The sequence below is a fragment of the Bubalus bubalis genome, chromosome 13, assembly GCF_019923935.1.
Source record: "Bubalus bubalis isolate 160015118507 breed Murrah chromosome 13, NDDB_SH_1, whole genome shotgun sequence".
NCBI lineage: Eukaryota > Metazoa > Chordata > Mammalia > Artiodactyla > Bovidae > Bubalus > Bubalus bubalis.
The window spans coordinates 59,831,849-59,847,891 of NC_059169.1; the positions used below are offsets into that span (position 1 = coordinate 59,831,849).

General features: G+C 46.0%; 1 protein-coding gene across 1 annotated transcript in view; it reads left to right on the plus strand.

The window, feature by feature from the left end:
- LOC102406344 (WD repeat-containing protein 49-like) overlaps positions 1–16,043 on the plus strand; it is a 45,015-nt gene that overhangs the window by 18,335 nt on the left and 10,637 nt on the right. Inside the window, exons 9-15 of the mRNA XM_044926888.1 lie at positions 67–115; positions 838–883; positions 2,692–2,750; positions 5,167–5,333; positions 12,413–12,508; positions 13,993–14,051; positions 14,809–14,950. Coding sequence (XP_044782823.1) covers positions 67–115; positions 838–883; positions 2,692–2,750; positions 5,167–5,333; positions 12,413–12,508; positions 13,993–14,051; positions 14,809–14,950 — 618 coding nt within the window. The remainder of the gene's footprint in view (positions 1–66; positions 116–837; positions 884–2,691; positions 2,751–5,166; positions 5,334–12,412; positions 12,509–13,992; positions 14,052–14,808; positions 14,951–16,043) is intronic.

The following is a 16,043-nucleotide window of genomic DNA, read 5'->3' on the forward strand; positions in this document are numbered from 1 at the left end:
TTGGACTTTATTTATACTCTTATGTACTTGGATTCTTAGTTGATAATATTATCTTTCTAGATGGAGACCAAGGTGAAGTCTGTGATTGTACCTACTTGGAAGTGAACCAAAATAAGTGAGTTACATTCAGCTTGAATATAAGAGAGACAACTTGGAATATTTGGTTGGGTATCCTTTTTGACACAAACTTTGTCCTAGGGAAGGATACTAAAGATAGCAAAGGGAATTTTCCAGAAGGAAATGTGTCAAAGAATTCCCCAAACTGTGGTTGCTCCCTGATGGCAATTTAGGCAACTCATCTCTTCCAGAATATTGGAAACAATTCTCTTCACATTTTGATAATGGTCTAGAGGTAGAGATAGGAAACAGTGCGTCTTCCACCAAATGCTTTATCAAGGAATAAATCACAAACTAGAGTAGCTAAATTCAGCAGCCATAAGTCAAAGAATAAAAATCCGATAAATTCCCTCCTGAACATGAAAGTGTTAAAAAGCAGTACTTGATCCATTTCTATTTGCGTCCTTGCCTCCATGGTTCAGCCAGGCTCTCAGGACCGAGTAATCCTCAGAAAGGCAGCTGCTCATGGAACAGACCTTGGGAACAACAGAGTATCCTGTTTCTGTTCCTAATCCTTTAGGAGCCAGTTAAAAAACTGACCCTCATTTACCAAATCATGTTTTATCTTGCTCTTCATAAAAAAACAGAAGAGGTGACTTTCTTGCTCTCTTCATTTGTCACATGAACATGGCAAAATCAAGCCACAGTGCTGATTCCATGCAAAAATTAAGCAAATGATAAGCTTAAGTATCAAAATATAACCATCTGTTATTGTTCTAGGTATATCAGAGCAGTTGGATGGGAGAGAAGAATAGATGTGTACTTTGTAAGTGAAACGTACAGAATTATGATGTTTCAAAACCCTGCTTCAAACCGATATGCATCTCCCCACCCCACCCCCTGCTGAATCTTTTCTCTCTAAAAACAGATTTTTGGAGAAATTCTTTATACCTCTATCTGGTATAAGCCAAGCAGTAATACAGAAAAAAAGTGTTTCCTCCTTCCTTCTCTCCCCTTTTTCTCCCCATTTTTCCTCCTTTCTTCCCTTTAAAAAACTTGAGTTTTTCTCCTTCAGTTTCTTTAGTTCTTTTTTATGGGAAGAAGTGTAATGACACCACATCCAGTTCTATGTGTGGGGGTTTTCCCAGCAAGCCATTCTCCAACACCAGCTGGTACCCTATGGTTCTGACCCTGTCTGCCTGGGGAGAGCATCGGCTTCCATGGGGCAGAGTTCCCTCTTCCAAGACACAAGACTCCCGCCCCTCTACTTCAGACACCATCTGCAAGTCCTGTCCAACTGCCTATAGACTAGAAGGTTCAACAACCCTCTCCTTGGATTATTTTAATTTTCTTGAGCATCACACAGAATTTAGAGAAATACTTTGCTTAATGGATTATCATTTTACTACAAATGGATATAACTCTGGGACAGTCAGATGAAAGAGATAAGACAGTGAGGTATGGGAAAGGGCAAGGAGCCTCCCTGGTCTCATCACTCAAGAAACTGCAAGGTTTTAGCAACTCTGTGCCAGAATGTGGACAAAGCCCAAACAGATGGGTCTTATTATAAATCATGATATCACAAAGTCCTGGGTATAAAAGCTCTCGGGGGCAGAGAGGACATCTCCGGGGATCCAAACCAGGCTAGCCCCCACAGCTGCAGCTCCTTGCACCCTGCGGGTCTCCTCACCCTCTGTGCAGGTGGCTGTGCTCCCCTCTCCCTGCAGGGGCTTCCAGCTTCATCTCTGATACCCTCACCCCTAATTGAAGGTTAACCAGACTGTCAACTCTCTGGCTCTTTAAATTCTTCCTTCTCTCTCCCATCTTGTCTTTATTCCCTGTGAAAGTGTTAATAAGTCAATCGTGTCCGACTCTTTGCAACCCCATGGACTGTATCCTGCCAGGCTCCTCTGTCCATGGAATTCTCCAGGCAAGAATGCTGGAGTGGGTTATCATTTCTTTCTTTGTGCCCCAGTCCGTCTCTAAATGAGAAGAGGAAATAAATGCCATCTCCAAGCATCTCTGTGGGGAAAAAATTCTTTTTTATGACTTACAGTTGGGAAAGGGAATTAAGAGACAGGGGAAGATGAAAATTCTGACTTAAAACTTCATTTTAAATCTACCTGTGGCATTTTATTTCCCTTGCTTGCTATGTTGATGGTCCTGAATTTCCAAAATCTTTAAACATTATAAGTTCTTTATTCATTTGAAAGTATGCTGTATTTCACAGCCTAAGCCCAGCATCCTCAGATAATCTGCAACATGACTACCTGAGAGGTCTTGGCATTGAATTCACCCTTTGGTATTATAGATTCCTGGGCTGATGGCTTTTGTTTTAGCTCATGCAATAGCTATGGGTCTTATTATGGAGGTGAAGCTATGCAGACCATCCAAGGAGAGCTTGTCAGTTGGCATATGATTTGCTGAAATGCAATCACCCAAACGTCAGGAGTGGATTGCTTTTTATTCCCACTAGCACTAGGGGAATTTGCTTTGACATTTTGAAAATCTACATCACTGGTGGAGTGAGGGGTAGGGTTGTAAAATGTGCCAGCACCTCTCCCTGAAGCTGTGAGTGTGTTGGCAGCTCATTTCATTGCTGGTATAACGTCTCCTATTTGGCTTTGGATGCAGGACACACCGTGTGACTTTCATCACTTCCGGAAGCCACAGCCACACTGGCAAGATGACTTGGAGAGCCCTGGTCCACTGTCCGACTCTAAACCCAAACAGTGGCACTTGATGGGGATGTCATTCCCTCCAGAGGCTCACCCTGAGTCCTCTGGGCCTGCCTAGGGTGGTCACAGCATCTCAAGAGCCTCTGGTGTGGTGGGACTCATGATTGGGTCCAAGTAGAGCCAGGAGCCCTGAGCTCCAGGCAGCTGCTTCTGCTCCACAGGAGGGATGGCCTGTGCTGTTTGGGGCATGAGGCCCAGGAGCAAGTCCGCACAGCTCTCCTTGAATTCAGCCTGGAGTCCTATTGTGCAAGAGTGGCAGTCCAGGACCTGCTGGGGATGACTTTCTTCAAGGAAGCATCCACTTCCTGCTTCTGCTCCAGTGCAAAACCACAAGCATTCACCATGCCATCCTTGGGTGGCCAGGGAACCTAAGCAATGACGTTCCTGCTGCCCCATGGCTTGTTAGGGACCCAGAACCAGGGAACGTCTTATAATTCTTATTAGCACTTAAACTGCCCCCAACCTTCTGCAGCTTCCCAGAGCCAAATGATCTCCCTCAAAACTGTCTGGATTCACGTTGTTGTAGTACAGCAAAGATGGATACAACATTGTAAAACACTTATCCTCCAATTAAAAATAAATTTAACAAAATGTCTGGATGTCAAGCCATTAAGACAAGTATTAAGAAAGGAAGGTCACTGTGCACAAGCATTTCCCATCAGCCAACCCCACCTTATGCCCTGTAAATATTCCAAAAGCCACAAGTCACTAGAATACAAAGTCATGAAGACAGACCTCGTCTGCTTTCTCCATTGTATTCCCAGGATGTAGCTCAGTGCCTAGCTTATATTAATAGGCTTTCATTCAACCAACATGTGTCAAACATGCGCCCAGCCTGTGCTGGTCACTGAGCTTGCAATGATGAGCAAAGTAGTCGTCACATGGTCCCTGCCTTTATGAAGTTTGCAGATGAGTGATTATTAAGTGAAAGAACAGAGTTTGCATAAAATGTCCCTAGGAAAGCCACAGCCACTGTAAGGGCAGAAATCATGCAAGAGTCAGGGAAGTATTAGTTCATCCAAATATTTATTCATTCAGTTATCAATTCTTTCAACCCCTACTTATCAAGCACGGATATAGTGCCGTCCTTTGTGGGTAGGCACACAGGATACAAACATGAATAAAGTGTGATTCCCAGCCCAGGGTCTCACAGACTGGAAAGGAGATAAACTAAGGAAGTAATCATTATACGATGTGACAGATGATGTAATAATGGATGAAATACTAGAGAAACCCAGAGATGGGAACTACCAATTTTGCTTTAACATCATGGAGGATATTAAAAGATTACTAGGATTTTTCTGGGAGGCCAAGTAGGAAAAGGCAGTCTGGATGAGGGAGATGGGGAGAGGCCTGTCTGGAAGCAGGAGAAGCATGTTGTCTGGAAGGACTATGAATAGTCTGAGCGGCTGAAGATTCAGGTACAGGAGGGAAATGAGGCTGGAAGTTAAACCAGAGTCTGAAAGCCATCCAAGGCATGAAACTGCATTCCACAAGTAGTGGGGACCGTGGAGGGAGAATCTCCAGACACCAGTGCTCACAGACCTGAGAAGGAGGTGAGATTTGGAGGCAGACTGTTGGGAGGAGAAGGTCATTGACTTTCTCTCCACGTGTCCTTCCCATCACCTTCCCAGCTGCTTTCAGGCAGAAGGAACATCTTAGCCGATAACAGACAGGTCCTCAAGGGACACTCTGCAGGAAGCACATGAAGACAAGGGAGAAAGAATATCATTTACAGTCCCAGGAGAAGTTGTCTTCACAATGGAACTGCACCCCAGGGAGAAAGTTTTAACTTTCAACCTTCAGCTGGAGAATAGTCAGGCACTCTTGGAGCTCTGCAGCTCTGGTCTGAAAAACAAAAACATTTTTGTTGTGTTTCTTGTCTTTCTTAAGCACGCATATACCCAAATCCTCCTTTCAAGGAGAGTAGGTAATTCCAGTTCCTAAGGGTACTTGTAGGCCACACTGAGGGGCAGAGGGGAGCCCTGGAGGAACTGAGCTGAGGGACTCCACACCCTGGAATTTAGACCTGGGGCTCATGGGAGGCCAGACCCCCTTGGCCAGTGCTTGGGTTCCATTGTCACATTTCCATCAACATCAGCCCCAAAGAGGGCTCCTTGCAAAGAGCCTCCTTGCTAGCACTGGGGGTGGTAAGGAAGCTGATAGATGTAGCACTTCCCCGGGGAAGGTGATGAAACTGACACAGGAGGATGCAGCTCCTCTCTGGCTGATCTGGGCTGGGCCACCAGGTTCCAGGGGTAACCGCAGGAGGAACGCCTCTTCCTCCTCTGTCCAGGCGTCAAATGCAGGCAAGTGAGCTGTGGGTGACTGGGGATTGGGTTTCTCACTCTGTCCCCTTCTCTCTTTCCTAGAACCATGGGCACAAGGAAGGCATCCTCTGTGTGGCTCATTGTCCACCTTCTCTCCTCGCCACCTCCAGTTATGATGGGGGGATTATCATCTGGAATGTCATCTCAGGCCATGTGTTCTGCAAGCTGAATTCCCCCAGCTCCTCTGATGGCACAGAAGATAGGGAAGGTAGGGGTGGCCTCCATGGCCACGCTGCATGAATCCGGCAGGCTCAGGCTCCTGGCAAGTTATCTAAAGGGAGCTCATCTCTGGAATGCTTCCCAGTTATAAGGGAGTGGCCTGGTTTCAGGTCTTAACTTGTGAGATGGAGATTTTCAGAGCTGGGGAAGGCAGGAGCGGTGGGGAGGAGCTTGAGAGTTCAGCTAGCTCAGTACACATCCCTGGGCCCCTGTCCCTCAGAGCCCATCTCACACACACCAGAAACTAACATAGCATTGTAAGTCAATTACATGTTTGTGTGCTTCAGTCATGTCCGACTCTTTGTGACCCCGCAGACAGTAGCACACCAATCACCTCTGTCCATGGGATTCTCCAGGCAAGAATACTGGAGTGGGTTGCCATGCCCTCCTCCAGATCTTCCCAACCCAGGGATCGAATGGGCGTCTCTTATGTCTCCTGCATTGGCAGGTAGGTTCTTTCCCACTAGCGCCATCTGAGAAGCCCCATTACTTGTATGCTACAAAACTCCCCACTGTCCCACTGCACTCTTCCCAATTCTTCTGCACAGGTCCTAGTTCTTCAAGGCTCTCTCTCTGTTATCTGCTAATGTGATCATGGGTCCGTTCACTCACTTATTCATTCAAAGAATACAGACAAGTTCCTGCTATGTGCCAGGCCTAGTGCTAGGTCTTGGGCTGGTAATCGCAACCCTCTCTCCCCAGGAGTCCTGAGCCATGTGGAAAACACACGTGGGGAGATCCACTTATCTATCAGTTCCATTGCTGGTGCTGCTGGACTGTAAAAGTGGCAGGAACCCGGAGCCACACAGGCAGCTTCTTACCACTGCTCTCTCCCCATGTCCAGAGTCCAGCTTCATCCTTCCCAAGTGGCCATCTGCAGATGCTCATCAGCCAACAGCCAGAGGTCCCACTCCTCACACCCATGGGCCCCAGCAGGGGAGACACAGACAGAAGTGCTGGGAATTTTTGCATAAAACTGGGGAGTTCCTGCATCTCCAGAAGCCAAACCAGCCCACCCTTAGAGAGCCATGACCCTCAGACTACGATCCCTGCTTTAGACATGTGATGACTTAGTAGCCAAGGAAAATCTCCAGTGACTCCTTGGATCAGAAAATATGTGTGAGCCGCTCCCACGGCTCACAAGGGAGCCCATGGGAGTTGTGTACCAGAGGCTAGAGAGACATGTGAGACCTGGTGCTGTACACACCGAGGGACTCACAGTCTAAATTCAGGCACAGGATGTGATGCTCAACAGGTTAAATGAGGATAAAGTGATGCAGTCAGCCTGCTGTGCTTGAGAGGCGCTCCGGAGGGCAGTGGTTAGAAACCGAAACCTTTGGACGCCGTGAGATTAAAAAGAAATTCTTACCTGTAGATTTATGATCCTGTCTATTTCTAGCCCCTTTGCTGCATATAAAAAAAAAAAGACCCTTCTGTGAAGCTGTTTCTGAGAGTGCCTAAGAGTTTAAAAAATCTTTGGGGAAAAAGTGGTGGCATTTCCTTCTAAAGGTTTATTTTCATTGCATTAAACTGAGAATTAAGTCACTGGCCAAGAATGCAGTGTTGACCTTTCAGCCAGCAGTTCTAATTTAAAACCCTTTTTGCAGCAACATTTATTGCTTCAAGTTATGTGGCCATTGGTTTTTGAAAAACTCCTCTTCTCTCCAAAAATGCAAAAGCCAGCCCTAGTTCCTAATTATTCACATTTCAACAGTGCAAAAAAATGCACAAATTAGGTGGAAGGATGTGAAAGTTCCTGCGGCCTTCCAGAAAAGAGCAGCACGGGCTCGGCCTGAAGGTCAAAACAAAGCACGGTGGTCCTTTTCACATGGGGTTGGTTAAGAGACCGCCGTCTTATTTGGAAAACCATCTGGACGAGTCTTCTGAAGTCATTCTCAGTGGAAAGGAGAGCTAAGAGAGAAAGGCAATTGTGTGAGCAAAGCTGATGAGCTGAAAATACATTCTTTCTGCCAACTTTTCTACATTTTAGCTTCATTCTCCCTTATGCATATTGAGAACTGTATGTCTTCTCCCACATCCAAGAGAAAGAATTTGAGAGTGAAAGAGAGAGACCAAGAGATTTCAACCAGGCTAAAATCCAGGAAATTTGTGAGCTCTCTGGAAGACTTTTTCTTCTCTTTTTCTTATTGTAGTAGAATACATGTGGGCTTCCTAAGTGGTGTTAGTGGTAAAGAACCTGCCTGCCAATGTAGGAGATTTAAGAGACATGGGTTTGATCCCTGGGTCAGGAAGATCCCCTGAAAGAGGGCCTGGCAACCCACTCCAGTATTCTTGCCTGGAAAATCCCTGCCAGACGAGCCTGGCAGGCTATAGTCCATGGGGTCACAAAGAGTTGGACACAACTGAAGTGACTGAGCACACACGAAGAATATACATAATACAATATATACCATCTTAACTATTTTTAAGCGTACAGTTCAATGGTTTTAAATACATTCATATTGTCATGCAATCATACTCTCCATCCTTCCCCATAAATTTTCTTGAAACTAAAGGTCTTTATCTATCAAATAATGCCTCTCCCTTCTCCCTTCTCTTCAACCCCTGGCAGCTACTGTTACACTTTCTGTCTTTATGATTTTGATTACTCATGGAAATAGAATCATACAGTATTTATCTTTTTGTGACTGGCTTATTTTCCTTAGCATAATGACCTCAAAGTTCATCCATGTTGTAGCATATTGCTGTTTCCTTGCTTTTAAAGACTAAATAATATCCCACCATTTATATATGCCACAGTTTGCTTGTCCATTCATCCATTGATGGATAGCTGGGTCGCTTCTACATTTTAGCTATTGTGAATAACATTGCTGCGAACATAGTTGTACAAATATCTCTTCAAGATCCTGCTTTCAGTTTTTTGGGGTATATACCCTGAAGTAGAATTGCTGGGGAAAAAGTGAAGTGAAAGTGAAAGATGCTCAGTCGTGTCCGACTCTTTGCGACCCCATGAACTATACAGTCCGTGGAATTCTCCAGACCAGAATACTGTAGTGGGTAGCCAGCCGTTCCCTTCTCCAGGGGATCTTCCCACCCAGGGATCAAACCCAGGTCTCCCGCATTGCAGGCAGAAAACTTGAAACTGAACTGCTGGATCTCATGGTAATTCTATTTTGATATTCTGAGGAACCACCTTACTGTTTTCCCACATTGGCCCTGCCATTCCACATTCCCACCAACAGTGTACAGGGCTCCAATTTCTCCACATCCTGACCAACACTTGTTTTCTGTTTCTTCGATAATAGTCATCCTAATGGATGTGGGGTGGTATCTCATTGTGGTCTCATCCTTTCACCTGTTAATGGCTATTTTATATCTTTTTTTGGAAAGATGTCTGTTCAAGTTTTTTTGCCCTTTTTAAAAAATATATATTTAATTGATTTGGCTGCATGGGGTCTTAGTTTCATCATGCATGATCTTTCATTGCGGCACACAGACTCTCTAGTCGTGGCAGACGGGCTCCAGAGTGTACAGACTTCAGCAGTTACAGCGTGTGCTGGCTTAGTTGCTCCAAGGCACATGGGATCTTAGTTCTCCAACCAGGGCTTGAACCCACGTCCCCTGCATTGCAAGGCAAATTCTTAATCACCAGACCACCAGGGAAACCACCCCCTGCCCATTTTTGAATCTGTTTTCTTGTCGTTGCTTCTTAGAAGTCTTCTTCTAAGAATATTAGTTCATCACCAGACAAATGATCTGCCGATATTCTCTCCCATTCTGCAGGCTGTCTTTTTACTCTACAGATGGTGTCTTTTGATGCAGAAAAAGATCAGTTTTCATAAAGTCCACTCTGTCTATATTTTTCTTTTGTTACCTATGTTTTTTGGTGTCATATCCAAAAAATTATTGCCATGTTCAATGTCATGAGGCTTTTCTCCTTTGTTTTCTTCTAAGAATTATCTTGTTGTAGGTCTTCCCTTTAGGTCCTTCATCCATTTTGAGTTAATTTTCACACATGGCATTAGATTAAGGGTCCAGACTTATTATTTTGCAGGTGGATACCCAGTTTTCTTGGCACCATTAGTGAAAAGACTGTCCTTTCTCCACTGAAAAGGGTCTTGACACCCTTGTCAAAAATCATTTGACCAAAAACATGGGGGTTATTTTGGGGCTCTCTGTTCTATTCCATTTTTCTACCCATCTGTCTTTATACCAGTACCACCCTGTTTTGATGACTGTACATTTAGTACAGTCAGTTTTGAAATCAGGAAGTATGAGAGCCCCCAGTTTTATTCTTCTTTTTCAAGATTGTTTTGGCTATTTGGAGGTCCCTTGAAATTCCATGTGAATTTTAAAATGAGTTTTTCTATTTCTGCCAAAAATGTCTTTGGGATTTGATAGAAATTGCACTGAATCTGTAGATCATTTGGTGTTGTACTCTCATTTTAACAATATTTTCTTCCAATTTATGAACATGGGATGTGTCTCCATTTATTTATGTCTTAATTTCTTTCAACAGTGCCTTGTAGTTTTCATTATACAAGTATTTCACCTCCTAGGTAAATTCCTAAGTGTGTTATTCTTAATGCTATTGAAAATGGAATTTTTTTCCTTATTTACTTTTCAGATTATTCCTTGGTCATGTATACAAATGCAACTGATTTTTTGTGTGTTGACTTTGTTTCCTGCTTCTTTGAGGAATTCATTTATTGGTTCTAAGAGACTAAGGTTTTTTACTTAGGGAAACTAATAATATTTACTTCATTTGTAAGTAATAATATTTATTATAGCAAAATATTTAATATAATTTTAATAAAATAATATTTAAATAGTGTTTAATAGTAGAATTATAATGAACATAATAACAATATGTTAATAATTACATAAATGACATGTTTGATTTTATATGTAATTTTCCTGAGTGCTTTTAATGTTTTATCTCACTTAGTGCTCACATTGATCCAGAGAGATAGGAGTTCTTGGACCCATTTTCACAGATGAGGAAACTGAGGCTAGAGACTTAACTAACAGCCGTTATAACCGTTACCATTTGCTGAGTGTCCCTGTGTTCTGAGTACCTTAGGTTCAGTATCTCCATTCAGCCTCCACTGCAAAGCCATGGAGCACAATTCCCATAGAGTCTCTAATGTAATCTTCACTGAAACTCTGTGAAACAGGAAGTATTGTCTCCCTATCACAGGTGAAGAAAACAGGTTTAGGGAAGTGAAACGCTCCCTGAGCCCACACATGGGTAAGTGGGGAGGCTGTACATATGCCCATATCCCAGGACTCTGCAGCCCCCCACCCAAGATGAAGTGGGCAAGTTAGGGAGGGTTATCCTTCCTGCCCCTCCCCCTACTCACCATGTTCCCTCCCGCCACCCTGTAAGTCAATTCCCCAAGAGCCGGATAACCTGAGTGTAAGGCGACCCTTAGCCCAATCACTGACTGTGTGCCCCAGGCACCAGGGAGGACACCATGTAGGTGGCCCTCCATCTGCCTCTGAGAACCTTCAGCTCCCCCAGGGACAACCTTCAGTCCCTCAAGGACATCCCTCAGCCCCCTAAGGACAAACACAGAGCCCAGTATCAAGGGCATGGGCTTTGGATACAAACACATCTGGGTTTGAATGTCAGCCCCTCAGCTGTATGACCTCAGGCAATGCGGTTCTTTCTAAACCACACTCTCACTGCTTGGTAAAATCAAGAGATCACGTCTAACTAGGATTGTTGTGATCGCTGAATACGGTGGTGCTGAGACGTGCTTAGTTCCAGGTCTGGCACAGAATGTGTTCTAGGTGGGTAATCCAACTTGTGATCGTGGTCCACCTGAGGGCGGGCCTGAGTCTGCCACATCCACTGTGGCTTCCCAAGTGCACAACACAGCGCTGAGCTCAGAGTCAGGCCCAAACAAACGCTGTTGAACAATGACTAGCCTGGGTCGTGGGTGTCCTATGGCGCTAGACAAGGGAGCTGCTGCTGCTAAGTCACTTCAGTTGTGTCCTACTCTGTGCGACCCCATAGACGGCAGCCCACCAGGCTCCCCCGTCCCTGGGATTCTCCAGGCAAGAACACTGGAGTGGGTTGCCATTTCCTTCTCCAATGCATGAAAGTGAAAAGTGAAAGTGAAGTCGCTCAGTTGTGTCGGACCCTTAGCGACCCCATGGACTGCAGCCTACCAGGCTCCTCCATCCATGGGATTTTCCAGGCAAGAGTACTGGAGTGGGGTGCCATTGCCTTCTCCGAGACAAGGGAGCAGCAGCTCTTTATTTCACTCCAGCACCTACTCCATTGTTTACATTGAGAACTTTCCTTTCACCTCCAGTCGAGGCAAGTCACCCCAGAGCCCACAGACGCAAGGAGGGTGAGATGAAGAAGCTCCCTACCCATCTCCTAACACCCAAACAGCTATGTCTCTTGTGGTTCTTGGAGGTTTGCATCTAAGTAGGTCTGCAGGACTTATATGCAAGAGCAAATTTTGAGTTCTATATGCTAAGCTCTTGGAGACATTGGAGATGAGTGGGGAAAAAGACAAATGTGAGCCCTGTGTTGATGGTGCTTCAAGTCCAGCAGGAGGAGTGGATGGCAAGGAAGCAGGGAGGTGGGTTTAGAAGTTATTCCAACACCCTGGGAGACAGTGGAGGACAGAGGAGCCTGGTGTGCTGCAGTCCATGGGGGCCACAAAGAGTTGGACATGACCGAGCGACTGAACAGCAACTAATTCCCATCCAGGAATTCTAGAGAGTGGGGACCTCCTAGGAAATACCCATAGAGCTCCAGGCAAAGCCCCTGACTGCCCTACCATCTCTCTCAGCCCCTCCCTCAAGCCCTAACCAAGTTCCCCATCCTTGACTCTCTAAAAGCCCTAGGGTCCTGGGGCAATGCAGGGTGCCCTGGATTGCCTTCACATCTGACTTTACCCCCCAGCCAGGCTGGGCTGCTTCTCAACCAGCGAGGCCAACTGTGCTCTTGTGTATGCCTCGACCGCTTCAACCCAGGTCCAGGGGCAGCTCTGAGACTCTGGGGCCCCGGGGCAATCACCAGAGAGGACGAGAGGAGAGCTGGGAGCTGCATGAGGAGCACAACCAAAGCCCTCTCCTTGTCTCCAGGCCCAGAAAGAAGTGTCTCCTGCCTCGCCTTCCTCAAGACTCGGGCAGCCAACTTGGAATCAGCCTCTGCTTCGCTGATGGCCAACAGGCCCCGAGGTGAGAATGGAGCCCACACTGGCCGTCGGCTCGTCTCTAAGAAGTGGCCACTGCAGGCCCGGGTTCCAAGAGGAAGGACCCCCCAGGCATTCAGGACTCGCCAGGCACTCCCTGGCCGACTCAGCCTAGCCTTCCAGCTGGGGGAGGGCAGCTTCCTCCCAGTTGAGTCTCCCTGCCTGCTGCCTCCACAGAGGCCTCTGGTGATTCCTGCAGGGACATAGGGCTCAAAGGATGTCATTTAGTGAGGTTAAATAAACATCAAATGTTTATTTAGCCAGGGAGGGGCAGACTGCCACAGCACCCACGGGAGGCCTGAGAAAAGAGCTGAGAGTCGTGTGATGAGGGTCAGCCTGCAGGGATGCAGTCATACCCAGCCTGTTTTGGCACCAGGGACCGGTTTTGTGGAAGACAGTTTTTCCATAGACTGGGAGGTAGGAGATGGTTTCAGGATGATTTATTGTGCAGTTTACTTCTATTATTGTTACATCAGCTCCATCAGGCATTAGATCCCGGAGGCTGGGGACTCCTGGGGTAGAGGACATTTCCTGAGGCCACTTCCACCACTAACTAGCTTGGTGATGTCACATAGATGACAGGACCTCTGGCTTCAGTGAACTGTAAGAAGTGGGCCAGTGTCCTGCTCCAAAGCACAGGAATTTTATTTTAAACAGTGAGTTAGAAGCAGCCACCTGTGTTATTCTGATTGCAAGAGCCCAGGCCCCAGGGCATTCGGTTGTTTGCAGTCTCCTCACTAGAGAAGGAGACTGCCTCCCCACTCGGCTGCCACTCTCAAGGGGACCGCCTCCTCCCGATGCCCGACCTTGGCCCAGCCCTGAAGCTTCTGGCCTGTTGGCACCAGGCGCCCTCCACCCTGGGCATCCCTTGCTTCTGCTTTACCTGTCAGCAGCACAGGACCCCCTCCCCTGAGAGAAGAGGAGGATCCCACAGTCTGTGATTTAGGGAGTTCCTGAGGCGAAGAGGTATGCACAGGGTTCCCACTTCACAGGCTTATTGTGAACACCCACCGGCAAAGCACTCAAGAATTGTGACTGTCAGGCCAAAAGAGGTCCCAGAGAATTCCTTCGACTAGGCAAGTCCCATAATGTGTTTAAAAGATGTGCCTACACACACAAGTGCCTGTGTGCACACATATACACACACATTAATTGTCACCATAGCACAAACGTCCATATCTCACCTCCACAGCCCAAGGAAGCCTCCTCTGTCAGGAAGGCTGCCTGGAATAGTGGAGAAGGGAGAGGCTATTGAGACATTTAATCCAAAGCCTCCAAGAGGAGCCCCTTCCCCAGATACACACAGATTGATCATTCAGCTGGTCAGATTAAGCCAAGCAACCCAGGCACCACCCTAGAGTCCTGAGACTACGGTGCCTCTCAACAGAGACTCCCAGACTCTGACCAGAAGCTCCAGAACTGCAAAGCACCAACACCCAAAGGCCCTCCCTTCTGCTTCCCTCCTCCCAGGTTCTGTCACCTTCTGGAGGCTGTTCGGTGAGGCCCGTCCCATTGCAAACTTCGCTCCTGTAAGTTGGGTAGTGGGTTGGAAATAAATTCTATACCTTATGTTTGGGTTGGTTTGTTTTTTGACCCTTAAGTTGCTCGCTCAGTTGTGTCCGACTCTTTGCGACCCCATGGACTGTAGCTCACCAGGCTTCTCCGTCCATGGGATTCTCCAGGCAAGAATACTGGCGTGGGTTGCCGTTTTTGACACTAGCCTGTGTCAAAAAACTAGTGTCTCTCTCATTAAGGAGAATGTATTTCACTTGCTATTGTCTGACAGGTAAGCTTTACTGCTGATGGACCCTGTGTGTGTGTGTGTGTGTGTGTCTGTGATGGACCCTGTGTGTGTGTGTCTGTCTGTCTGTCTGTGATGGACCCTGTGTGTGTCTGTGTGTATATGTGATGGACTCTGTGCGTGTGCCTGTGTGTGTATGTAATGGGCCCTCTATGTGTGTGTGTGCATGTATCTGTGTGTCTGTCTGTGATGGACCCTGGGGTGTCTCTGTGTATATGTGATGGACTCTGTGCATGTGTGTGTGTGTGTATGTAATGGGCCCTCTATGTGTGTGTGTGCATGTGTCTGTGTGTCTGTCTGTGATGGACCCTGTGTGTGTCTGTGTGTATATGTGATGGACTCTGTGCGTGTGCATGTGTGTGTATGTAATGAGCCCTCTATGTGTGTGTGTGCGTGCATGTATCTGTGTGTCTGTCTGTGATGGACCCTGTGTGTGTGTGTGTGTGTGTGTGTGTGTAATGATCCCTGTGTGTACGTGTCTTCAGTCTAGAGACAAAGCCCTGGTCAGCAGCATGGTGGTGACAGCGGGAGATGCCTGTGCCTACGTGGCTGACCAGTGCGGCTTTGTGCACGTCTATGACATTGAGGAGTACAGCCTGCAGGGACAGGAGCTGCAGCCTCCCACAAGTAGGCATGAGCTCTCCATGTGAGATGCTATGGTGAGCATTGCTTTAGTTTTAGTTAAATATTAGATTAAATAAAATTTAATGTTTTTCTAGAGAAAAACATTTTCATGGAAGTATTCAATATTGGCAAGGTGAGAGGAAAATGGCACTCATGCTCTTGGATGGAGGGTGAGTTGGTATATACTGTCCGAAGGGCGTAAAGGGCAAGTTAACAATGTGCATTAAAGCTTTGAACCAGCAATTCTACTTCTAAGGATTTGGCCAAAAAAAACAGTAAGAAGTATAAACAAAGACTTAGTTATAAGGTTGTGAATCAGCATATTGTCTATAAGAGAGGCAGAAGAAAATAATAGAGAAACCAAACTGTCCAGTGTAAGGGGAATAATTAAATATGTGATGGTATAGAATATAACACATTGAAATATCATTGAGTTTATTGTGTAAAGATGCCATATATGAAAATGTATTTATAGGGAGACTATTCATGACAAAATTGTTCAGTGAAAAATTAGGTCACAAAACAATAATGCAACCCTTGTTAAAATGAAGACATATACGGAAGATTGAAAGTCTGGAAAAATATACATCAAGGATGTAACAAATCCTTACCTCTTTGTACATGAGGTTTTGAAAAGTGAAAGTCACTCAGCGGTGTCCAACTCTTTGTGACCCCATGGACTATACAGTCCACAGAATTCTCAAGGCAGGAATACTGGAGTGGGTACCCTTTCCCTTCTCCAGGGAATCTTCCCAACCCAGGGATTGTACCCAGGTCTCCCACAGGCAGATTATTTACCAGCTGAGCCACAAGGGAAGCCCGCACTGAGGTTTTAGTTATGCTTTTATTTTCTTTTTTTAAATATAAATTTATTTATTTTAATTGGAGGCTAATTACTTTAGAATATTGTATTGGTTTTGCCATACATTGACATGAATCCGCCATGAGTGTACATGTGTTCCCCATCCTGAACCCCCCTCCCACCTCCCTCCCCATCCCATCCCTCTGGGTCATCCCAGTGCACCAGCCCCAAGCATCCTGTGTCATGAATTGAACCTGGACTGGTGATTCGTTTCACATATGATAATATACATGT